The 25,609-nt window shown below is 39.8% G+C and overlaps 2 protein-coding genes across 5 annotated transcripts in view; one reads left to right on the forward strand and one right to left on the reverse strand.

The window, feature by feature from the left end:
• Positions 1 to 1,781: 1,781 nt before the first annotated feature.
• On the reverse strand, positions 1,782 to 14,332 carry LOC117812415 (putative monooxygenase p33MONOX). Of its 3 annotated transcripts, none has more exons than XM_034683156.1 (9): positions 14,174 to 14,332; positions 11,171 to 11,297; positions 10,051 to 10,116; positions 9,665 to 9,840; positions 9,406 to 9,520; positions 9,169 to 9,296; positions 8,873 to 8,976; positions 8,315 to 8,547; positions 1,782 to 3,500 (listed from the first exon to the last, which is right to left on the reverse strand). In XM_034683156.1, the coding sequence occupies exons 3-9, from the start codon at positions 10,073 to 10,075 to the stop codon at positions 3,286 to 3,288; spliced, it is 996 nt and encodes a 331-aa protein (XP_034539047.1). In that variant the 5' UTR covers positions 10,076 to 10,116; positions 11,171 to 11,297; positions 14,174 to 14,332; the 3' UTR covers positions 1,782 to 3,285. The 3 variants fall into 3 exon arrangements, with proteins under 3 accessions (XP_034539047.1, XP_034539048.1, XP_034539049.1); XM_034683157.1 differs by having other exon boundaries at positions 14,110 to 14,332; XM_034683158.1 differs by lacking the exon at positions 11,171 to 11,297.
• A 4,385-nt stretch (positions 14,333 to 18,717) lies between these two features.
• pof1b (POF1B actin binding protein) overlaps positions 18,718 to 25,609 on the forward strand; it is a 40,374-nt gene continuing 33,482 nt past the window's right edge. For both annotated transcript variants that reach the window (XM_034683125.1, XM_034683126.1), the window contains exon 1: positions 18,718 to 19,485. In XM_034683125.1, coding sequence (XP_034539016.1) covers positions 19,150 to 19,485 — 336 coding nt within the window. In that variant the 5' untranslated portion in view covers positions 18,718 to 19,149. The remainder of the gene's footprint in view (positions 19,486 to 25,609) is intronic.

Raw genomic sequence — 25,609 nt, forward strand, 5'->3', positions numbered from 1 at the left:
TATGGAAACGCAACACAAACCGAGTAGAGTCGAGTCAAATCCAGTAAAGTAAGGCTAAGACGGGCCGGTGGAAAAGGGCCATAAGACTCCCGGCTGTGGGAGGTTACAGTAGATTAGAGGATGAGCTGGGTCTTGAAGCTGGCTCTCTCTGACCTGGCTGGTTCATCATGGTGAACAACTCCAAACTCATGACTTGGTGGGGCCCAGGTTATGTTCAGATTTGTAGAGTGAAATCTCAAGATGCTGTCATTTAATTAATGAATGCCTGCCAATGTCCCAAATACAGATGATTGGCTGATGTAAAAAGGGATAGGAAATAGGACAGGACATGAGGGTAGAGTGGGGAGTGAAGTGCAGGAAAGGGGCTACAGGTTGGAACCAAACACAGGTGGCCCACTTTAGGACATAACCTCCGTACATGGGGCACACAACTTGACCACCAGGCAGAATTAGTTAACTAACCAGACTTCTGTTTGGCGAAATACTGAAGTTATCTCTTTCTTTTTGAAGCAAATATTGCTGTTTCTGCCTATACTGCTGAAATCATGCACTATTGCAGACGTTTCAGAGTTGTACTGTGTTAGCTGTCACAAGTTAACAGTAGCACTCAGCGTATATCGTATGGGAAAGCATATGATTATATGATTAATAAACAAAGGAAATCAGTATTTCTCTGCAGGATTCCTCTCTTCTAACTAGAGCAGCAGTGATTCTTACCACAGTTGTTCTTACATAATCATTGTCTACTTTCATTATATCAGTCTGACTGAATGACAAACAACGTAGGATAAACACCTCTTTTCATAAGCAGCAGAAAGCCAGAGTTAACAGAGAGATTATAAGCAGCTTCGTGGTACCTCATGTCAGAGAAAGCCTGGGTATGTGGAGCAAACTTCAGGGTTAAATAACAGAGATAGAGGCCTCTGATGTCTTCAATGGAGGGAAATGTTGAGATAAAAAATAATCTTATAGGACAAATCAGCGATAGAAGATCTCTGAATCAGCTGGGTGGACACTAAATGACTTTTATGACATTTTGAAGTTAAAAAAGTTTAACGACCAACTTCAACATAAAGATACAGACCTCTCACTCTGCATGAAGACCCTTTCAAAATGAAACAATCGTACACGCGGAAAATAAACGTTCTCATTCCAAAAATGATTATTGGATGAAGCATTTTTGTGTATTTGTATGCTTCTAACATGCATGTGTGCGGCTGATCAGATTGGAATTTCTTCCCTCCATAACTTATACCTTCATGAACGCTGAGCTCTGCTGGCTGAAGATTGTTTTCAACTATTCTTTCAAGTGTGATCGTCCAGGATTCAAAGGATTGGACAGATGCTTTCCTAGCCAATCAGAGGCCTCAATCAGAAGCGTGTTGTACCTGGTTGGTGAACTGATGCCATCTAGAGGCAGCAATAAAGAACTACAGATGAAATGGCATTTGATTGTTGAAATGCAGAATCTGTTGTAAACCAACTTTTTTCTTACAGAATAAAATAAAGCTCTGAGTCTTATTGTGGTGAGAATGTAATATTTATTCTCAAACTATTTGTTACAGAAAAAAACAACTTTACAAACAACATATCTCTTAACATAACTTTGAAAAAACACGTTCAACAAACGAAACAAGAACAGAATAACTCAGTCGATCAGTATTACAGATTCACACTACGTCAGCGAGGGAGAGATTTAAAGGGAACAGTGTCACACTTTAAACACACTTGTGAACAAACTGAAACAAAACATTACTATAAACAGAGCGAGAACAGTCATATTTAATATTTTATATTGACAGCTGAGTGTTTTTTATTCTTCTGTGTCACACCTAACTTACACCACAGCAGAGTGACATGTGACGTGGTTTGGATTGGGAATGTTTGCTCTATAAAACACAAACTCCTCCACTATGCGTCATGTGATGCATGGAACCAATGCAGCAAACACACTGCTGCTACTTCATGAAGTAAAAGTGCAATAAAATAATAACAACGGTAATCAAGGTGCTGCATTTCATTCATGAGCTCTCTGATGTTCACACTGATGTCATCCTGCAAAAACCTTGTATCAAAAGGAAGCATTGCAGAGGCAGAGTAAGGAATTTAAAAGCATCCATCTTTGATAAGCTTGATGCAAACTGCGTCTTGGCGGGGCAACGTTTCTGCAGGACGGGACTCTTGTGCACACCAGCAGCTTTAAAGCACCAACACTCATCAAACCCACAAAGTGGAATCCTTCAGGTTTCATTGTTAGGAAAAACAGATGCAGACATGTTAAGTTGACTCTTGGTCACATGTAGATCTGTTTTTTTTATATATAAAAAAACAGTCTTTACATTAAAACGTCTAAAAAAACAGTGAAATAAAAAAGTGGAACATTTCAGTGAGCAGGAGATGAATGTCTGCAAATTCCTGAGACAAACTGTCATATATACATATCATCTTTTTGATCTGTAGCTCGATTTTCTTTGATAAACTACGCTGCATATCTGGTTAGATGTACCGCTCCCGTCCTGCTTAGTGAAATTTCCATTTTAAGGACTAAACTTTTGAGACAGACACGATGTAAAGACGACGAGGCAGTCTTTCATACTGGAGATTAAATGACAACTACTCTCTAAAGGGTATAAAGTGCATTTACAGTGGATCATTTTTTAAACACGTCAACTTCTCCTTCTGCTGGACAAACTTCTCAACATCCATGAGTGGCACTCATCCTCAGATGATCTGAGCTCAGGGAGGATGAATCATGCTGATTTTGTTAATGTGACCCCTGTGGTATGTGTGTATACTGCAGCCAGATGATACATTATAACGGTGAAAGATTAGAGAGGATGTTTAACAGCCAAGCAACACTGTACACGCCTAAAAACAGCTAAAGCAGATGAGAAATGCTCCATGTTTCTGTTCCTGGAATGTTTGAATGTTTGTGACGGAGGGCAGTACAGTGTTCAGATGTTATCTGGATGTGAGAGCTGCTTTCAAAGGTCCCATGGGGCAAGAACGAACGGTCAGACGATCAGTAACCAGAGTACAGAAGGTCAAAGGTGATGCAGAACAGTTCAGGACTTCTGACAGCTTTTAATTTTACCGCCCGCCTTTGTTTTCCACCAAAATAACTTTTGGTCTATCTACATCCCGTCACCTTTCCGACATCTTTTAGTAATGTTGCTGATAAAGCTCTTATTAGGAAAGATAAAATACAAAAACAGAAGCTTGTGTTGGGGGAGTTTTCATCCCATGGGACCTTTAAAGTCTGAGAGACGGGAGTAATGTGTCCTTCTAGAAGCCAGAGGGCGTCAGGATGTTCATGTCTCTGGGTTTGAGCTTGTGCGGCCGCGTTCCCTGCCGCCTGCCGTCCACTGTGGGGATCTCCATCTTAGGGGGAGCCATTGACTGCGCTGCCGGAGTGTCGCCCAGTCGAGTGGTCTGCGCCTTCATTACTTCCATTGGGGTCGGTTTCTGGCCACCACGGTAGGCCTGCAGCGCAAAGCCTGCTGGGAAAACAGAGAAGGATAGACGGTGTAAGAGACAAAGGATTATTATAAACCTGGATGTTATTTTAGCTTGGTGTTCGACTCTCTTAGTTTTAATGTCTGGCAGTTTGTGAGTGAGTCATGACTCAGAGAGCACGGAGGACAGGAGAGCTCATTGAATCAACATGTTTGTCTATTGGTGCAGAGAACACATCGTGTTTGCTGTTTTTGTCCCGTCCACTGAGTCACACATTCATGAAAGTGTTTTTTTTATCTTGTTTTGTGACTGTACGGCACTTTATGACTCTGAGTTTAAAGATAATGAAACATATCTCATGACTAAGGTTTCTCATTTAACGTCTTTGTCATTTCTCAGTGACAACACTTTTAAATGCATTTAAAGATTATTAGCTCGGACATCCTGCAGGATATTAACGTCTGCAATGTGGGGAAGAAGGTGATGATGTGTAGACTCCGAGGTGGAACAGCGCTGTGTGTACGTGCAGATCTGAGTGTGTGTGATTGTGCCTCTCCACAAAGCTGTAGTCTACTGTGAAATCTCACACTAGGACACCAATACAGCACTTTGTGAGGTTGCAGTGTGTGAGTGCAAAGACATAGATAGATGACAGGACTCAGTTGGTGCTGTCGCAGAGTTGCAGTGTGTAAGAGGCTTATGTCAGAATTCAAATAGTACACTCCATACACCAATAATCATCTTTCACTCCTCGATCTGTTTAGTTTAAGGTCCGCAGTGTCTCACATATTCATTCCTGATTCTTAAACTGTTGCTTCTGTCTGAACTACAGAACCAAATCAGACTGTCAGTAAATAAACAGTTTGTATCTACAGGCAGTAAAAATGACAACAGAATCCGTCAGTGCTGTATTTGATGGTCTTGTTTGCTTTTGTAGCTCATAAACAGGCATCACTGCAAACTTCAGTCTGTCTCATAAGAAGATAAAAACTCCTCACAGGAGCTTTAATTAGAGAATGAAAATACTGTCTGTCAATGCTTTAAGATTAATGTCAAACAATCGGCCATACAGTAGAAGCAGACATTTAAAAACAAACTCCTCATGTTTAACTTGTCTTCCTTTCACTTGGATTCAACACAAATGCCGACATGTGCAAAGATGAAAACAATCATGACACCGCCGTACTGTTCTGGTACCAAAGGACAGCCAAACATCTCTACATGAACACATCTGTGAAGCTCTCAGTCATCCAGGTCATTGTAATTCAAAGCTTGATCCGTAAGGCAACTGGACTCTGAAGGTCATTCGCTCGCCTATTAACCCAAATTTCCACCAAGTCCAGTTGCCTTACGGATCAAGCTTTGAAACACAACATGAACATTTCTCACAGATGCTTTAAAGATATCAAATAGTCTGCACACAACAATACACAGATACGTCCTCAAGGTTCCTTCCAAACAAGAAGAAAGTGAATGAACATCTGTGGGTTCAGTTTGAGGGCAGTAAATATGTCTACATGTATCCTTAACATGTCATCTGAGGTCTCGGTAAGATTTCTGCTCGGGTCTCAAAGCGAAGAACAAATGTCCCAGGTGTGAACGTTTCTGCAGGTTGAAGTGTTTTCCTAACGTCCCTCAGTTTCTTGTTTTGCAGATTCCAAAATAAAACGACTCCTCTGTTTAGTGTTCTGTCAGCTAAGTCATCAAAACACTGACGTGTCTTTCTTTAAGTTACGTACCTATTGTCATCCTGGTCAGAAGCGTTTGATGGTTCTCATAACAAACTGAAGTGATCATGATTGTTTTTTTTTCCAAGTAGCGTTCAAGTCAGACTAATCTGGATCCAGAGCTCTGACTTTATACCACAGAAAAAACACCCACCAATAATTAACCAGATTCAGAGGCTCCCAGGGCAAAGTTCTGGTTCATGTTTACCACAAGTCTGAAGGTCATTCGCTCGCCTATTAACCCAAATCTACCACTGCTTATATAACTAGTGGAGGAAATGTTAACCGAGTTCCTGATTGAGCCTGAACTTAAAAAGTCCTTATGTAAGAGTTCGCTCAGATTAAATGGATAATTCAGGTTTGTTCATCAAGAAAAAATATGTCATGAAAACAAAATCTGAACTTCTGAAGGAGCTTCCGTCTGACTCTTTGAGGGCGCACTCACACTCAATCCAATCCAAGCATATCTCGCTCCTAGAGTCCATTTTTTTTTTACTCATGTGAGCGCTCACATACACTACACTTCTTGGCCCTGGCACGGCCTTACATAATCTATATCAACAGATAATATCAGACTTATTCCAAATGCAAGACGAGTTGTTTTTCTTGAAATACATGTGAAAAAGCGGACCGCCTTTCCAGGGTTTATACTTTTTAAAGCTGAATACACACACCCACGCACGCACGCACGCACGCACGCGCACACGCACACGCACACGCACACACACACACACACACACGTACGTCCCATTATCAGCCCATTTGTGTGGCAGTCGCGTTAACCAGTAGCAGGGTGAGGCGCTGCTAGTAGGGTGCTGTCAGCGTCTGTCTCGATCTGTATGTCGGTGTTCCTGTGATGTGGCGTGTGTGTTTACATTTTACAGGCATGCTCATATTTCTATGGAAATATGTGTAGTAGTGAGAGATTCAGAAACGGAGAAAATTGCTGTGACTGTCGCAAATGTCTTCTTTTGCAATTTAATCGAGCGGCAACCTCCGGTCTAAAAATAAGTGTCCAATGTGGAAGTGTTAAAAACTGCAGTTCATTGAGGATCCGTTTGAGGCTGGCTCCGGAAGTACTGGAAACCACATACACACTAATTCAAAGAAGACGATATTTACAGCAGAAATAAACATGTTTACATCCTGGTAAAAAAAACGAGTGTAGTCTGGATAGCTCATTTCTCTATTGACACACACTGTACGGGGGTGAATTTTTTTCTAACGTGGCAATTTTGAAGATATTTAGATTACGAGTCTTCCAATGAGAGGCACAGCTGACTTGATTGACAGGCGGGAGCACTGTAGCTGTTGGCTAGGAGGCTCAAAGCCCGTCTCTTTACATCACAATCGCTCGACAGCAGCAATATGGCTGCCGCCAATGATTGGCCTCAAAAAAACAGTGCTTCAGAAACAAACGAGTGACGTCACGGATACCATGTCCACAATTTATACAGTCTATAAATTTGATGCAGTTAGAATTCATCTTCTTCTGTTTGCCAATACGGTTAGCAAACAGCTTTAAGACGCTCTATAGCCACCATCTGGTGGGAATACCGTATTACAACCAGGCACTGGTAAAAACGATGTAAAATTGTACTTTTGGAAATGAGAAAATATTCGTAGTAACTCTTCGATTTTTACAAAGTGAACGAATATTCGAAAAATCATTGCCCATCCCTAATCAACATGAGGGCTTAAGCCTGATTTATACTTCTGCGTCAAATCGACAATGTAGCCTACAGCGTAGGTCTACATAGCTACAGTACCTACGCAGTCAAATCGACGCAGCGGCATTGTATTTCCCGCATTTACAACACTTCCGGGATCCCCACACATCAGCCGTGTATTTCATCTCCTCCTCTCTATTCTTCATGTAATCATGTCTGTATGATAAACAGCAACATGTATCAGCTGTAAATAAACATAACACGCTCTGAATTGCTGTAAAAAAGTAAACAGAGATCGTAGCAGGGCCGGAAACAGGTGACCCGACTATCAAAGAGACCACACTGCCCTCAAGCGTTTCAGCTGAGTATTGCTGAGCGAAACAGACACATTGACGCACAAATATCTAGTGCTCAGGTCCGCGTCGACCACTGCTGCGTAGGGTCGACGCAGAAGTATAAACCAGCCTTTAGTGAAAACAGGAAGACCTGAGTGCAGTCAGGCTGTAAAGTTTGCTCAACAAAAGCAGCAGTATGACACGTCACTGTCAGAAAGGATGAGAGGAAACGAAGCTGAACTTCAGCTTCTGTCGGAGAAAGATGGTTAAAAAGGTGAGTCTGGTTATAGGAAGAAGATTAAGAATCAAACAGAGTGTAATATGCGGGAGTGAGCATGGTATCAGTCGTGTCGACAAGTTGATCAGGATGTAGTCAGGAAGAATGTAGCACATACACTACCAGTCAAAAGTTTGGAAACACCATCTTATTCAAGGGTTTGTATTTATGTTAATTATTTGAAACACAGTAGATTAATACTGAAGACATCAACACTATGAAAGAACATTTATGGAATTATTGAATGAACAAAAAAGTGTTAAACAAAGCAGAATATGTTTTATATTTTAGAGTCTGTAAAGTAGCCCCCTTTTTCCTTCATGACAGCTTTGCACACTCTTGGTATTCTCTCAGTCTGCTTCATGAAGTGGTCCCTGGAATGGTTTCTAATTAATATGAGCCTTGTCAAGAGTTCATTTGTAGAATGACTTGCCTTGTTAATGTGTTTGAGACCATCAGTTGTGTTGTTCAGAGGTAGGGTTAGTACACAATGGATAGCCCTATTTGACTACTGTTGTAATCCAGATTATGGCAAAACCAGATTACTTCATAGTTTTGATGTCTTCAGTATTATTCTACAATGTTGAAAATAATTAAAATAAATAAAAACCATTGAATGAGAGGGTGTGTCCAAACTTTTGACTGCTAGTGTATAATATGATCAGACAGCTCATTAACCCTACAGCTGCAAACAGCGGTCAATGATTGTGTTCTCTTTATCTCTCTCTCTCTCAGTGCAGCAGGTGGTATTGACACACATGCGTGCGTCATACTACACAGGGTGTGTGTGGATGGAGAGAAAAACAACCAGTTTGTGTTGTTGCCCCGCAGTCAGGTGACGCCGTTTACCTGCAGCTGCAGAGTCTGATCCCAGGTCAGATGTGGATTTGTGTACTTGTGGCCGCGGACCAAACACGCTCCAGCGTTCAACCGCGCCTCCTGCCATGTCTCCTCCTCCTCCTCCTCCTCCTCCTCCTCCTCCTCCTCCTCCTCCTCCTCCTCCTCCTCCTCCTCCTCCCATGTCTAAGCTGCTGCTGGAGGAGCTCATGCTGATCTCTGAACCCGTGCTGCTGAACCAACTCCTACAAAAACAAACAAACAGAGAGTAAACTTGACCTGGTTCCAGATATCTGGTGTTTATTCCACATTCAGGTCAGGACTGGGACAAGTTCTTTATCACAGAGTGGACTACAGGACAGCGAGGACTCAAGAGTGTGTGTGTGTGCACTGCAAAAACTCAAAATCTTCCCAAGTGAAATTGTCTGATTTTTTAGTCAAATCGTCTTATCTCACTTGATTTAAGATACATTTACTTAACAAGTAACATTTGTGCATGATAGAGGGATTTTTTTGCTTATTTCAAAGTAAAAGTTTTTTCTGGTTTTTGGAGTGGCATTTTTTCCATACCTGCGTAGCTGTTTTGGGGAGGTGTGTGGTGTGGTGGAGGGAGTGGACTGGGAGGAGCTGCTCTGCCGCTCCTCTCTGGCCTCCAGGCTCTGGATCTGGAGCTTCTAAAGAGGGAAAACAAAAACACCTTTTAAGTCGAGGGTGTACAGAAAGCTGAATTTAGTTCACATCGACAGAGAAAAAACACTTCAACCTGCAGAGTTCACAACCCAAAGTATATTGATATCTTTAAAAAATGGTGAAAAATGGTGATATCCTTCACTTCGTTGCGATCTGTGTGTTCGGGTGTCTCTCACCTGAAGGGACTCAGGGATACGGTGGTGGTGTCTCGTCTCCTCAGCGGTGAGGCCTTTGTGGGGCGTGTAGCTGGCATCGGTAAGTCCCGCCCTCTGCTCAAACTTGTACATGCTGTCATGAGTCTGTTCTGAAAACAACAGACAGAGAATCTTAACGTCACGTATCTTTATGAATCTGTTATTAACTGATGATTAGAGGTTGAAAAACGTGGACGGCAGTGACCCCCTGTGACGTACTGGTGATGAGAGAGTTCATGATGATGGAGGAGGCCTTGGCTTTCACTACAGTTGGTGACCATGAGGGGGCGCTCTCTGGCACTATTGGCTTACTGACGACACCGCTCTCATCCTCCTGGTAAATAAACAAACCCAACATTGTTCTCACACTGTCCAACAGGAAAAATCACACAGAGAGGAAGCTGTGTGTGACTCTGTGTGTGTGTGTGTGTGTGTGTGTGTGTGTGTGTGTGTGTGTGTGGTGGAAGACGTGTCTCACCTCAACCAGGTGTGGGAACTTTCTGTCGGGTATGATGGGTCGTCTCCACAGGTTGTTGATGCTGATGTCGTGGGGGGGCGTGGACATCGGGGCCTCCAGGTTGTCATCGTAGCTGAGGGCTCTACGGGTCATCCCAATGGGAAGCTTCATCCCGCCCATCCCAGGACCCTCGATGGCTGCGGAGACAAACAACCACAAGAGAAGAGAATACAGTCTGTTACTCCTCTTGGTGTAATAGTTTCAAGTTCTTCACCCTCTTGTTTGCTGCAACACAAGCTGAAGCTGAAACACATCCTAACCTGTAGCCTCAATACTTCTCTTCATTGGAAATCAAGTTGCAGAGCTCAAACCATGAAAACTTAACTTCTGCAGCAGTCAACACTCACCTGGTAAGTCTCCTGAGCCTGACATGACTCCAGTAAGACAGTGAAGAAGATGAACCAGGGCAGGACCTGAAAAGAAAGACAGGGAGGTTTCATAAAATAACATCTTTGTACTCATGTAATAAGTAGAGATGGCCACAGTTCATCCTTAATCAGTTCATCTTAAACGGGCTCAGGTTCAGAGAAGTCTCCAGAGTTTCTGGATCATGTTTATATATGGTTTCATATTTGCATGGTTCAGATTTAACCTGCATTTGAGGATGCAGTGATGAACTGTGTTAACTGACAATGTTTTTTGGAAGCTCATGCAGTGATTTCAACTACAGAGTCATGTCTGTTTTTAATACACTGATTTCCACTACAGAGTCACGTCTGTTTTCAATGCAGTGATTACCACAGAGTCATGTCTGTTCTTAATGCAGTGATTTCCACTACAGAGTCATGTCTGTTTTTAATGCAGTGATTACCACTAGAGAGTCATGTCTGTTCTTAATGCAGTGATTTCCACTACAGAGTCATGTCTGTTTTTAATGCAGTGATTTCCACTACAGAGTCATGTCTGTTCGTAATGCAGTGATTTCCACTACAGAGGCATGTCTGTTTTTAATGCAGTGATTCCTGAGTGCCTGAAGATCAGGTCATCCAGTCTTGGTTTTTGTCCTTGTCCCTTTTGTAGAGAGATATCTCCAGACCCCCGAATCTTTTGATGATATTATGAACTGTAGACGATGAAATCCACTAATTTTTTGTCATTTTACTCTAAGGAACATTATCCTGAAACTGTTGAACTACTTGCTCATGCAGTCTCTCACAGAGTGGTGAACCTCTTACCTTCTGAGAGACTCAGCCTCTCTGGAGTGTCCTTTTTATACCCAGTCATGTGACTAACCTGTTGATCATTAACCTCATTGGTTGGATGATGTTCCTCCAGGTGTTTTTTTTTTTTAGTATTACTCAACTTTTGACCTGTTTTGTTGTCCCTGTTCAAACTTTTCAAAATGTTTCTGGCATCAAATTTAAAACGAGCAGATGTTTCTTATAAAACAAAAACATTGTTCAGGCTTTAAATGATTACACAGCTTCCCAGCTCTTATGGAACTGGTGTTTGTAAATGATGATTTACCTTCGTGCTGTGCAAGGTGGTGTGGCTGGTGAAGTGGTAGTGTAAGTGTTACATCGGCCCGTCCGAGACGCACTAAGTGCTAAGGAAATGCATTGTGGGGAAGCAAGCAGCCAGGCCAGGGGAGCAACTATGGAGGGAGAGCAGAAGTAAATGGTCAACCTCATATATGTGATTTGGAAACAAACATTCATTAAACTGACTCCATAGCACTTAAGAGTCACTCTTCTTTTTCCATTTTTTACTCTTAAACTGAATTACATACACATGATTTCGCAGCTCATCAACATTAAATAATGTTTTTCTGTAATTTATTTAAAAATTGGCTTATTTACTGAAAGAAATAAAGGCTCTGTAAGATTAATCTTTTGGTCCTTTTTACATAAAGAGGTAATATAAATAGCTTTGGTCTTCACTCTTCATTGAAAAGAGTCAACCCATTTATGTGTCTAATATTGAGACTTATGAAGTGTTGTGCATCATTTTACACACATTACATCAAAATTCAGCCTTTGCAATATGTTTTAACATGTATCAGAGTAAAAGAGTTTCAAGAGTGTCTTAATAAAACAGATATGTTCAATAATAAGAAATACGAGTGGCAAAATTTATATGAATTAACTATTTTAAACACGTATTTATTCCTGAATACTAGGCATGTAAGGATATATCGCAAATCGGTAAAAAAAAAACGATACAAATAAGGGTGGATTAAAATCGATTAAACGAAATTTATATCTGGATATTATTTTTAAACAGTAGAATGCGCTATCTGCATTATAATCCGCTTGTTTAACATCATGAAGTCTCTTGCGCTGCTCTCTCGTCACTCGCTGATTGGAGCTGTTTTAAGTTTAAAGCATGTTTCAGAATCAGCTGACTGCACACAGCGGAGACGCTCAGCTGGGGGCTGCAGCTGAGTGACAGGTCTCCATGAGCACTTTTTTTCTCTGCCGCCGGACTGATTCTGAGCCGGTTGCGCACTCGGCTGACACCTGACCATGTTTAAATGCTTATTTTTCTCAATAAGAACAAGAAAACTGGGTCCAAAACATGATTCTGTTCAGTTGTCCTGTTGCAGTAAGTCCACATGTTGTAGTCTGAGTCTTCACTCTATGACCATGCGTCCACGGTGATTATTTATTAGCATGCTCCTCATGTTGATTTTCAGCGTGTTTAACATTTTGAACACCTCCTCAATACGATCCGTAGCTGATTTATACCGTCAGTAATATACACTGTGTCGGGAAGGAAAATTTGATCTAGGGTGCAAAAACGCATTTGGCATTATTTTCGACATGGAAAACGTTCACGTGTTAGTAATGATTAAATGATAATTGATCGTTAACATTTCCAAAGATCGATCAAGGAGAGTACTTGACATATACATCTCTAATTCAAAGAGATTTAACTTATTTGTTTTAATATTTAATACTTTCATTTGGGAATTGTTCACTTTCTATTTCTCTATAATTGTTCTGAAAGGTATTTCTGTATGGTGGTTTTAGTTTTTTGAAAGGTACTGAAAAAAAGTGTGCAGTGGTTTTATTGGAGTTACAACACACCTTAAAAATGAAAAAGGATTACTTTGTTTACAAAGAAATGTAAGAGAAAAAATATATATCCCAACTGTCCATATCTGAGAATTGAAATAAAATAATAGTTATTTAAACTTTGAGTTCAATCCAGTTTTCTTGAAAAACGTTAGAGAATTGTGAGTGAATCGTATCGTGAACCAAAAAACAGGATTCAAATTGAATCGTGGGCTGAGTGTTTCCTTACATCCCTACTTACATTTGAAAACGTGTTTGTTTGTTTCACAATTTTTAATTCCTACAACTTACATGTGGATGCAGTTGTTAAGAAGAAAAAAAAAGCAAACAAGGAGCACAGAGGCTATTTATCTCAAAGCCTTTCTCAGCATTGCATGTGGTAATAACCTGACATGCCCCTTAACTACAGGAAGTAAGTCACAGATTTTCACAATAAAACTTGCAGGTTAAAGATCACATATCGTAAAGAAGGGGGCAGTAGGGGTCATTCAAACCTAATAACCTTAGCTTAAATTAAAATTTTAAACATAAATAAAAGCTTTAAAGGACATTAAGTGCGCTGACTTTTTAAAAACTCTTTGTTACGTCTATTTTTAAATTAACTTATCTTTTATGCTAATTCCGAGTTTGTTTTCTACACAGGCTGGGAAGCTTTGGCCTTTTATTTTAAACATTTATTTCAGTATTTAAAGTCTCTCCATGTGACAGCTACTATTTTAAAAGCTGAGGGAGTGGAGTCAAACAATGCTTAGTCTTTTCTTTCACATCAAAACAATGTTGGTTTTGTTCTGTTCATGGAATCAAATAGTTTTAAAAGCACGTATCTGATGTGAGAATGGTGTGAGTGAATCAATATAGTGGCCTCTGTTGGAATCAGTCTTTGGTTGGAACCAGCAGAATCCTGCAGGACTAATCCAGAGGATGACGGCAGACAGGATTACATAACCCGCTGCTGCTGCAGCATCATCATCACAGGGCATGGACACCACATATTTAACTCAAACCCCCTCTGTGACATTCATCATTTAAGGGCCTATCGCTGTGTTTTTCTGTCGATACAAACATAATATCAAAGTGAATTCAACCCCTCACATAAGAACGTTTTCCAAGTGTTTTTCTAAAGGTTTAAGAGTGTGTCGATAATGTAAGGGGAACAGAGAAACCACAACAAACACGTCACTTTTAGGAAAATTAGCTCTTCTTTGTCTCACAATACAACCCCGAATAGAGGATTAACTGCTAAACCATCGAAAGATATGATAATTTAGTTTCTAAATACATAGAAATCAACTAAAGAGCTATTTATCGTTAAACAGTTATATTCCAAGGCGTAGTTTGTCACCGTAGACATAGCGGAACTAGAGGATGAAGGACGACAAGATGACAAACCTTTGATGAAAAGGATGCTTAGAAATGATCTGTCGAGATCATAAACTGTCTTAATTTCTCTCACCGGAGGTAACGGCGGCTTCAGGACGACGACGACGACTGAGGCATCGGTGACCCTCCAATGTCAGCTGAACAGCAGAGAAAACGACGATGGTGTTGAATAGCGGCCATTATTGTCCATTCAATAATAGCTGCTTCCTCAACGGATGTCATGGTACGTTGAGTGTGCAGCTCTCGTGATATCTCGCGAGAGTCGACTATGATAAAACTACCAGCTAAACCAGGGGTGTCAGACTCATTTCCGTTCAGGGGCCACATACAGCCCAAGTTGACCTCAAGTGTTCCGGACCAGTGAAATCATAACATAATAACCTATAGAGAAGGACAACTCAACATTTTATCCTTTGTTTAGTGCAAAGAAGTACACATACAGTACATTCTGAAAATGTTCACATTACATGAACTATCTTTTACATAAACAGCTGTTGTATGTTTTGCCATGATGGATCTCATGGTTGGGCCGAATATGATATTCTTCAAGCACTGAAACCTGCTGCGAACACACCAAGCACACAGGTTTCCCATTCACCTGCCACACAGTGTGTAGTGTTTACTGCAAAAGAAAAGAGCGTAGAGTGTAGTGCTATTGCTAGTAGTGACGGAGCACACCTATGATGTATGCACATGTATGGTAAGCATGCACATGTATGGTAAGCATGCACATGATATGTGACTCCTTTTTTCGAGAAAGGTGGATCCACCACTCCTGCTGTTGCAAGTTTACATACACGGAAACTTTAGTATTGATTGGATCTTGAAGTGCTCTAAAAATTCTGTGAATTTTCACCGGATTATGCAAACTGAAAATATTCTCCCGGAGCGCCGTTTAGGTGCTCTCCATCACTATTATGATATGCGACCCCAGAGGACAATTCTGAAATAGCAGTTACTTTTATTGAAAAATTGCAGTTAATGTCTTCTCTGTAATTTTTTCACTTTGGGAAGTCGTCCATGGGCCAGATGGAACTTCTGGCGGGCCGGTGAAAGTATGAATATATGGAATGAAAGTATGAATATATGGAATATATTCAGACTGTCATTCCATATATATTCAGACTTCATTCAATATATTCAGACTTAATTTCATATATTCAGACTTCATTCAATATATTCAGACTTCATTCAATATATTCAGACTTTCATTAAATATATTCAGACTTCATTCCATATATATTCAGACTTCATTCTGTATATTCAGACTTTCATCCATATATTCAGACTTCATTCAATATATGCAGACTTTCATTCAATATATTAGACTTTCATTCAATGTATTCAGACTTCATTCCACATATTAAGATAAGATACAGCAGCAAACAAAAAGCTGTACAGTACAAGAATTCCAACAAGAATATATACTGTATATATATTTAAAAAAAAAAGAATTCAGACTTCATTCAATGTATTCAGACTTCATTCCATATATTCAGACTTTCATTCAATGTATTCAGAGTTAATTCAATATATTCAGACTTTCATTCAATATATTCAGACTTCCATTCCTTTATTTAATATATTTAGACTTTCATTCGTTCATTCTATATATACAGACATTCATATTCAGACTTTCATTCCTTCATTCCATATATCGAGACTTTTATTCAATATATTTAGACTTAATTTAATATATTCAGACTTTTATTCAATATATTCAGACTTTAATTCCATATATTTAGACTTTTATTCAATATATTCAGACTGTCATTCAATACATTCAGACTTTCATTGCTTCATGTAATATATTAAGACTTTCATTACTTCATTCCATATATTCAGACTTTCATTCAATATATTCAGACCACATTCAATATACTCAGACTTTCATTCCATGTATTCAGACTTTCATTCAATATATTCAGACTTTCATTCAATATATTCACTTTCATTCCCTCATTTAATATATTTAGACTTTTATTCCTTCATTCTATATATTCAGACATTCATATTCAGACTTTCATTCCTTCATTCCATATATTCAGACTTTCATTCAATATATTCAGACTTCCATGCAATATATTCAGACTTCCATTCAATATATTCAGAGTTTCATTCCATGTATTCAGAGCTCATTCTATATATTTCCACTTTCAGGCTGTTATAAATGTCATAATTTCCTGAATAGCTTGCCATTTGTTTGTCTCCTTCTAGTGGCTGTCTCAGAAACAGTAGCTTCTTTCCTATTCCAAGTGTAAATTTTATTATCAGGAATTCTCACTTTGCTTACTTAAAACCTTAATTCAGTCATAAAACAATTTTATCTACTTTGTCCCTGAAGGGCAAAACACAACAACATTTCAGGAAACCCAAAGACATTAGAGAAAACACAAAGACATTAGATAAAACACAACAACAATTCAGAAAACGCAACAATGTTTCGAAAAACTCGAGGAAAATACAGAAAACGCAACAACGATTTAAAAAATAAGACAACATTTCACAAAACACAACAAAATGTTTCCTCAAAAGCACAGTTCAAACTTCAGTGTGAGGAATGTGTTTAATTTCCATCTCCCATGAACAATGCCCGCCAGGATTCAAATTCAGGATCCTTGCATTGAAAGGCAGCAGACCTGTCCACCACACCAAAAGGCAACTTTGCATTGCTTTTAAATTTTTTTCAATTCAATTTGCTTTATTGGCATGAACAAAGACATGTTGTTGCCAAAGCACATACAATTCATACACATACATTACATATATATTAATTACATATTATATTCATTACATATATATTCATTATATATTATATATATATTACATATTTTATACGCATTAATGAACGATGGTGTCACCCATACAGCATATCTCAATGTCCTCACTTGATGCGGTATGCTCATAAAACCTTCACCTAAAATCAGATATTATGGGATGGTGGGTCCCTAAGGCTGCGACAGGCCGACACATATTTAGCAGCCAGAGGAGCTGCTGACCCTTCCCCCAGGAGAACTGACAGTTTCTCTTTGGGGTTAATGTTGGAAAGTTTGTTACTATTTTAGTAATTTCCCTGTAGTGGGAATCTCTTAGTAAAGAGAACTTGCTACAGCGGTGGAGGAAGTGCATCTCTCTCTCTCTCTCTCTCTCTCTCTCTCTATATATATATATATATGATAAACCAAACTTGAAATACAAAAGTCCCTGTCCTCTTTATGTGTGAAGTGTAGGCTTTATGTCGCCAGGATTATATAACTACGGTGGCCCTGAAGGGCAAAACAAACACAACATTTCAGAAAACACAGACATTACAGAAGACACAGCAACATTTCAGAAAACAACATTACAGAAAACACAATAATGACAGAAAACAGAAAGGGGAGGGACAACACTTCTTGTTTCCGATTGGACAGAAACCCGACAGCTCTAAATAATTTCCTATTAATACTACCGACAACAAATTTTAAACTGAGTTGGAAGGAATGGAAGAGGAGATCGATAAACATGTAATGCAGCCTAATACTCCTATGGTGTGGCTGACATATTAGGACATCCTCAGGTCTCTGAGACAGGTGTCAGACCTCAGATGAAAAAGCATCAGGTCTTTTTCACTTCGGAAGCAAAATGTTTCCCTTTTTTCACGTTCTGATAACATGTAATCTGTATGATTTTGGGAGAGTACTCTGATAACATGTACTCTGATGACTTGGAACTAGGAACAGTAACAGGATGGTATTCTTTCTGATTAGTTTAGGGAGAGAACTGATCATTACAGGCATGCCAATTGTGTGGTGGTTAGCACGGAGGAAAAAAAAATTCACACTGTCACACTCGTGCGTTGAAAGTATCCCAATAAATGTTTAAAGGCAACATATCATGCAAAATCAACTTTTTAATGGTTCTCTACCAACTTTTTAATGGGTTTTTCCTCCGTGCCAACCACCACACAATTGGCATGCCTGTAATGATCAGTTCTCTCCCTAAACTAATCAGAAAGAATACCATCCTGTTACTGTTCCTAGTTCCAAGTCATCAGAGTACATGTTATCAGAGTACTCTCCCAAAATCATACAGATTACATGTTATCAGAACGTGAAAAAAGGGAAACATTTTGCTTCCGAAGTGAAAAAGACCTGATGCTTTTTCATCTGAGGTCTGACACCTGTCTCAGAGACCTGAGGATGTCCTAATATGTCAGCCACACCATAGGAGTATTAGGCTACATTACATGTTTATCGATCTCCTCTTCCATTCCTTCCAACTCAGTTTAAAATTTGTTGTCGGTAGTATTAATAGGAAATTATTTAGAGCTGTCGGGTTTCTGTCCAATCGGAAACAAGAAGTGTTGTCCCTCCCCTTTCTGTTTTCTGTCATTATTGTGTTTTCTGTAATGTTGTTTTCTGAAATGTTGCTGTGTCTTCTGTAATGTCTGTGTTTTCTGAAATGTTGTGTTTGTTTTGCCCTTCAGGGCCACCGTAGTTATATAATCCTGGCGACATAAAGCCTACACTTCACACATAAAGAGGACAGGGACTTTTGTATTTCAAGTTTGGTTTATCGTGAGTAATCCACATGTGTGTTTGGGAACACCTGAAATCAAAACGTAAGCTTCTTAGGCTAAAAATAGACAGTGGGAAAATTGTTTGTAGAAGTAATTTACACCTATGAGCTCATTCTTTCTGGCAACCAGGTAAACTTTCTGCTCACTCTCCTCTGACCCCTCCCACCTCCTGATGTGCTCACCATCGTGTTTGCGTAACGACGCGCAGAGCGCCTCCCTCAGCGCTTTGGTCCTCCTCTCTTCGGTGAGACTGCTCTGACCGGACTTTCCTCTCCAGTTTTCCCCAACAGTGAAGGAAGTTTGAGTCAGGTGGTTCACGTCCCCGCTCCTCCACCGCTGAAATCCTCTTTACAGGACACATACCGAGGAACCTGCGCGGCTTTCTCCCGCAGCGACTTTACCGCTTTGAGAAACTTTCAGCAGCTGTTCACGCTTTTTCGGTTTTCTTGTGGGAGACCTGAGCTGATCCGCTCCGCCAATTCATCAACATGTCTGTTACTAGCCAAAAAACGACCTACCGGACCGTGAAAGTGGCCACACCGGAGCCGGTGGCCAGCACGGTGATCTCAGCCGGGTCGGTGTCCCCGATGCAGTACAGTCTGAACGGGAGCTACGAGACGGTGAGATACCTGGTACCGGTGCAGCAGGCCATGCAGCAGCAGTCCTACGTGTTCATGCAGCAACCCATGATGCAGCAGCCCATGATGCAGCAGATGGTGTCACCTGTGTACCTGCAGGGTGTGCAGGGTATGCAGGGTATGCAGCACCTGAGCGTCAGCAGCCAGGACTCCGAGCTGATGTTCCAACAGAGGAGCGCACGGGAGGTGAGCCCCAAGTTCAGCGTCCCCTCATGAAAACAATCCTTTAACTCAGTAAAGCAGACATGTAGGGCCACCTTTTGAACGTGAAACGCTCTGAAATGATTAAAAACTCATCGAAGAGTTGAATAGTCTGAGCTGAACATGCAGCACAGTGATGTTGAAAGACAACCCATGTAATAAAGAATGTTCTTTACAGACCTAAAACATCATTCAAACTTGCTTAAACGGCGAACATTCACAGCCAAGCTGTTTGTCTAAAAGACATCCCACATAGATACACTTCCTTCACGCCACCTTCATTTATTTAACAGCTTATATTACTTCTATTCAATGTGCAGATTTCTATTAAATGCACACCTAAGAATGAAAAAAAGCATAAATGGTCAAAATTATGGAAACTGACTTTTCTATGTGTAATTTCAAGACCGTTCAGTGACACTGTTATGTTTGGGGATGAGTTTGTAAGTGGGATAAGCTTTGAACATAAATCTTCAGATTTATGATATTGTTTACTGTCAGCTATTTTAACAATGAAGGCTATGCTCTGCCCTTTTTCATTTTGATGGTTTTCAACCCATCTCAAGCATTTATGAAAAACGCTTCCAGTTGTAACTCTGTGTACCTGGGTTGCAGCTCAGCAAAGCTGCAGAATCTGTATTTCGTCTGGCACCAGTTCTGTATCTCTGCATATTTCGTAATGTAGAACTATTTAGAGATAATTTTAGCTTCAATGTCTGCCCCCCTACTTCTTTTTTAAGCTGCCAAACAGCTTTACCAAGGATTAAAACGTACATTGCAAAATATGAGTGCAGAGTATGTAATGTAAGACAGACATTCAGCTGTAGAAGCTCAAATACTTTTCATGAAAGGCTGATAGTGTGCTGTGCTCAGAAGTGAAAAATGTACGTAAGGAACAGGGAAGTTTAACTAATTCATATCAACTTAATGTGATTTGATATGCAGCAAAAAAAGGATGGTTGTTGCCAAATTATATATAGATAAATCAAGCTTTTATTGATGCATGTAACGCTATCAAATGGTAAATGATTGTCTTATGAAACCTTTTCAATTGGTTGTCATAATACTTTTAAGAGAGATCAAGTGTTTCTCGGATGTTTGCATGAAAAATAAGTCTTACTGAATGGAAGAGAAGAGAAAAAGAGAAACTGATTGAGAATATTTTGTCTGAGGTCATGTGGTCTTAAATAATCAGAACTGAGGCTGTGCAGAGCGCTCCGTCCAGATTCCATCTGTGCTCAACGGACGGTCAGCAAGGAAATCTCACAGCAGATCACGTCGCTGTTATTAATGTGATAATAATCATAACCTCAAACTTAGTTATCATCACCACTTTATAACTGACAAGCGTTGAAAAAACAATGGTGAGTGAAAATCTGGAGGCGCCTCTGGCCGTTTATTTAAGTTAAACAACATATTTGATAACCCTCACTGTATCATAAGGTGTTCATGTTTTCAAACCTGCAAATAGAGACACTTTGATTTTACTACAAACCCATGTGTATGAGCTCATGTTGCAACTGGATTCTTCATCAGTGCATCTTACTGTGTGCGACTGAAGATTGACACTCACAGTGTGTGCAAAAGGCAGCATATTCGTTAGCAGGTACTTCTCAATAGAAGCAGTAACTCCCCTGAAGCTCTGTGGGAAAAGCTGACTTCCTTTTAGGAACTGTAGGTAGGCTAACCTACCCCTTGTTACGCAGCAGGTCCTGTCAGTATAGTAAGTTAGGTTAGCTAAGCAACAGCTGTATGCTGAGATCGATTGACACATCCAAACAAATCCTTTTTCAAGCTCATTGTTTTACAGATATTTGTTGGGACTTGGGACACGACTGTGTCCTAGTTTTGAACAATCCCTGTCCCAGTGTTAACCAATTGAAATCAATGTTGTTGCTCTTTTAACCAATAAAAAAACATCCCTAATGCACCGGCAGTCAAAGTTTAATGTTTATTTGTCTCTGCATGTATAAATCAAACAATACCTGCTGCGTAACATCAGGTAGGGTAGCAGTCATGCAGGATTTCCAAAGAGCTCCAGCAGAGTCCCATTTTTGTGCACATTACAAGAGTCCATTTTTACTCACACACTGTAGAAATGTCGACATGCAAAGCTATATTAAAACGAGCAAACACAAACAGCAAGTACAGGCAGTTGCAATCGATGTTTCATCAGCGGTGTGCAAAGGTGCACCATGAGTTCACACGTGGGTTTAGTTCTTCTTAACCTGCAGCCTGAAGCACATCCGTGTTATGACAGGAACATGTCTAAAAATGGTGAATGCTGATTGGTCATCCACCTGAAACACTGCATACACTTTGTTACAGTTACTGAGTTTCTTAGTGCATCTTTGATCACACTCATAGATCCATTAATGTCTTCTTTACTAGAGTTACAGACGTGTTTGTGAGAGTACTGGACTAGATTCAAGACTCTGGTCCAACCTTATCGGACATGTTCATCCTTCTTGCCAGGTTTTTGTTAAACGGCATGAAAACATCTCTCGTTTAAAGAAGAGTTCACATATAAATCAGTGAGTGGTCACAGCTGGCTGTTAAAACAACAGTTTATTAGTCTGTCAGTCACAATAAGGATCACACGTCAGGTGTTGACTTCATGCTTAAAACAGAGTGAGCAACAGCAATGTAAGCATGTCCCACGTAGCAGCGTTGACTTAATAATTCTGACACCTTGCTTCGAGTTTTCACGGCGAATGATCAGAGATAAATTGGTGCATTTGATGGACAGAGAGCTGAGCTGTCGATTTGAAGTGGTAAAGGAATGTCCACGTGCAGTGAGAGGAAAGGGCGGGTGTTTTTACCAGATATAGTAAACAAAAAATGCTTTATCATATTCAGTCTTTGCTGCAGAATCAGAAACTGAATCTTGACAAGTGAGCTGGCCAACTAAGGTCTCAACTCAACCTAACTTTATTTATATAGCACCTTTCATACATAAAAAGTTGCTGCCCAAAGTGCTTCACAAAAGAACAGAGAGACAGAAAACAAAAGCAATGATACAATTAGAAAAGGCATGATTATAAATAAAATACTGACAGTAAAATTAATAAAATCAGTAAGAGTAGAAAGAGGAGTTAAACATAAGGTAGAGTTAAAAAGATCAGATAAATAAAAGAAATGTATACATAAATAAATAGGTAAATAAGATAAATAAATGTTAAAGCAATGATTCCATAAGCTAGATTAAGAAGATAAGTCTTAAGTTTACTTTCAAAACACCCGGAGGCCAATTACACGATAAGTTTGCACAGTTTTCTGAGTAAAGTTTTGCATGAAATAGTTTTTATTTTAAGGAATGCATCCAGGTAAGGATTTAAAATGCCTATACTAAGCTACTTCATCTCGTCTGGCTCAGATTTGATGCAAAATCCTAAATACTTTTCATCAAATCTTCACATTAAAGTAGCTAAAACAAGCAAATGTTTCCCAAGTTTTACTCTAATTGTCTTTAAAGTAATACATAGAGCATCTAAACGGCTGCAGATGGCTCTTCGTTGCATTTCTAAATCAAGTTATAGTAGCAGGACTATTTTAAGACTATTCCTGCAGGTTAAAGTTCCTACCTTGCAGATTTGTTTGGATGCAGTAAACTCTGAAGTAGTTTACGAGTTTGTCTTATTTAATTGAGCAGAAAAACAGGTTTTGCATAAAAAGGAACATTTGTATAATCTTCAGTACCAATTTTTAATCCTTTTTGTGCTGTTGGCATTTAATCATTAAAAATTTAGGCTCTGGGCAAATGTGCCTCAGAGTTATATTTTGCATAATTCTGTTTAAATGAATCCAAACTAAACAACATGACAAGAAAACAAATCTTAGTGACCACAGATGAAACTCTCAAAATGTAATATTGATCTCTGTTCTTCAAATCAGCAGAACTGATGAATTTCAAAGTATCTCACGGCTTAGAACAAATACAGAAGAAGACTCGGATAAAACAGTCATGTCTCCGGCTGTGAGTATCTGGTGAAGTCTCTAAATCCATGCATCCTTGCACAAGGCTCTGTGTAACTTCAGCCTCTGTCTCTCTGTAGAGAGCTGATCATAGTGTTCGATTGGAATTTAAACTCTGGCTCCAGCGTGTTCACTAACTTTTTGAATCCTTATTTGTCGACCACAGAAAGTGTATGTAGATCTTTAGGTATATATTCAGAGCCATCATCTGAGATCTCTTGAACTCTCGCTCTGTTCTGGTGAAGTGAGGCTGTAAACGACTCCTTCACAGTTTTTCTCCTGGCTGGATTTTTTCCCTCACTTCTTCTCGAATCATTTCAAGGTGATGATTCGCCAAGTTGCTTGTCATATCACTCAGAAGTCCGGAAGTGTCTGCATATTGTTTTTTGTCTGTAACCTTTTCTCCTCTCTCGTTTCTTTATGCGGAAAAACCGAAACGCTTCAACACGTCAGATTTAAAAGACGCTGCTGCATCCACGGTTTCCAAGTCCTCTTTCTGTTCTCCCTCACCACTTACGCCGGTGTCTGCCATGTTTGCTGTACTACATCTGGGGGAGCAAGCAGAGCGCATAGGACGATGACATCTGTAGTTCTCACCTTCATCTGATCCACTGCGACTGAATCAAAACTACCATTTTTGCCCAGATCGTTTTATCCGTCACAAAATCAACAACGGTGGGGCCCCATTGGCCTAGCAGTCTAAGCGCGCACCCCATATAGAGAGGGAATAGCCCTCGTTGCAGAGCTCTCAGGCTTGATTCCAGCCTTGACCATTTACTACATGTCCTCCCCCACTCTCCATTCCTGTCTCTTTTCAGCTGTCCTATCCATTAAAGGCAAAAATGCCCAAAATATAACTTAAAAAAACAAAAAATCGACAGCATCAAGACACTTCTATTCTCCCGACATTGTTCAATTGATGATACCGTTACATCCCTATTAATTGGTTGAAAAACTCTGGTCGTGTTAGCTAATATTCACTGCTTGTGTCTTCATTCTGGATCATTCTTGGTCACTGCTTTTGGTGAATTTATTCAGAAAAAATTGATGCAAAATGTCAGATTTTTGAATATGTTCTAATTCAGACATCTCACCTTTAAGCATTGGTTATACAGATTTGAGGGATATAAAGCATTATAAATGATTCAATAAATTACATCAGCTTAATCAAAACTACTAGTTTTGGCATTGATGTGTCTTTTCTTTCTCTGAGTTTGAAGGGTTAGCTGAATTTAAATCTTTCCACTTTCTGATTTTGCCGTTAACTTTTGTCCGTGCGAATAGACCTCCTGTAAAATGACGATTATAAGCTCAGGCTCATAAAACAGTCTGAGTATTCACAGGTTGGTTTATTGGACTCTTAACACCTCATTGATAACCTTTCACCAGGTCAACCTTTTTATGGTTCAGCAGAAAAACTCTTCCTGTTCTGATTAAACATCACTTCCTCAATGTCTTGGCCTTAGGATGATTTACACAAGTACTTTCTTTTAAATAATAGTCCCCCACATCCTCCTCCTTCTCTCTCTCTCTTTCATTTCTTCATCGTGATTCCCTCTGAACCTTCCTTCTTGGGTTCCCAATGATCCCCAAAACTCCTGTCACTGCTGTTTGAGTCACTGCACACGGAGCTGACTGATCAAGGCGTGTTGGTAGAGACGCAGCACCACACCCAGTTTAGCTCTGCTGAAATGGCACACCCTTACATTGAAAGACAAACACATTCTTCCACCTGGTTGGATCACTTCTGCTGAATTAGATTCTGTCGATCAGAGGTGAGACGGCAGGGTCTCTACTCTACCTCTCTTTCTCTTAAACCAGGCATTGACTTTACTCATGCTTCTCCTTTATTATAGATTTTATTATCTTTTCATGTAGTTTTCTGGATCATTTTAAATCAAATATCCTTTGGTTTTGAATTTGGCTGCATTTCCAAACGCTGCGTTCCAAAGTTCACAAAGAAATATCAATCAGCAGTGTCTCCTTCATCACATCAAAGAAAAATCAGCGTGGGAGTAAAACACTACTTCTATCACTGATTTCTTTGGTGGCAAATCCTTGTTAACAGCTTCGTACAAGTTCATCTTGGCACCAGATACTAAACCACTGTTCGCTGAGCTGGTGGTAGGATTAC

Source organism: Notolabrus celidotus, chromosome 5, assembly GCF_009762535.1.
Source record: "Notolabrus celidotus isolate fNotCel1 chromosome 5, fNotCel1.pri, whole genome shotgun sequence".
Lineage (NCBI taxonomy): Eukaryota > Metazoa > Chordata > Actinopteri > Labriformes > Labridae > Notolabrus > Notolabrus celidotus.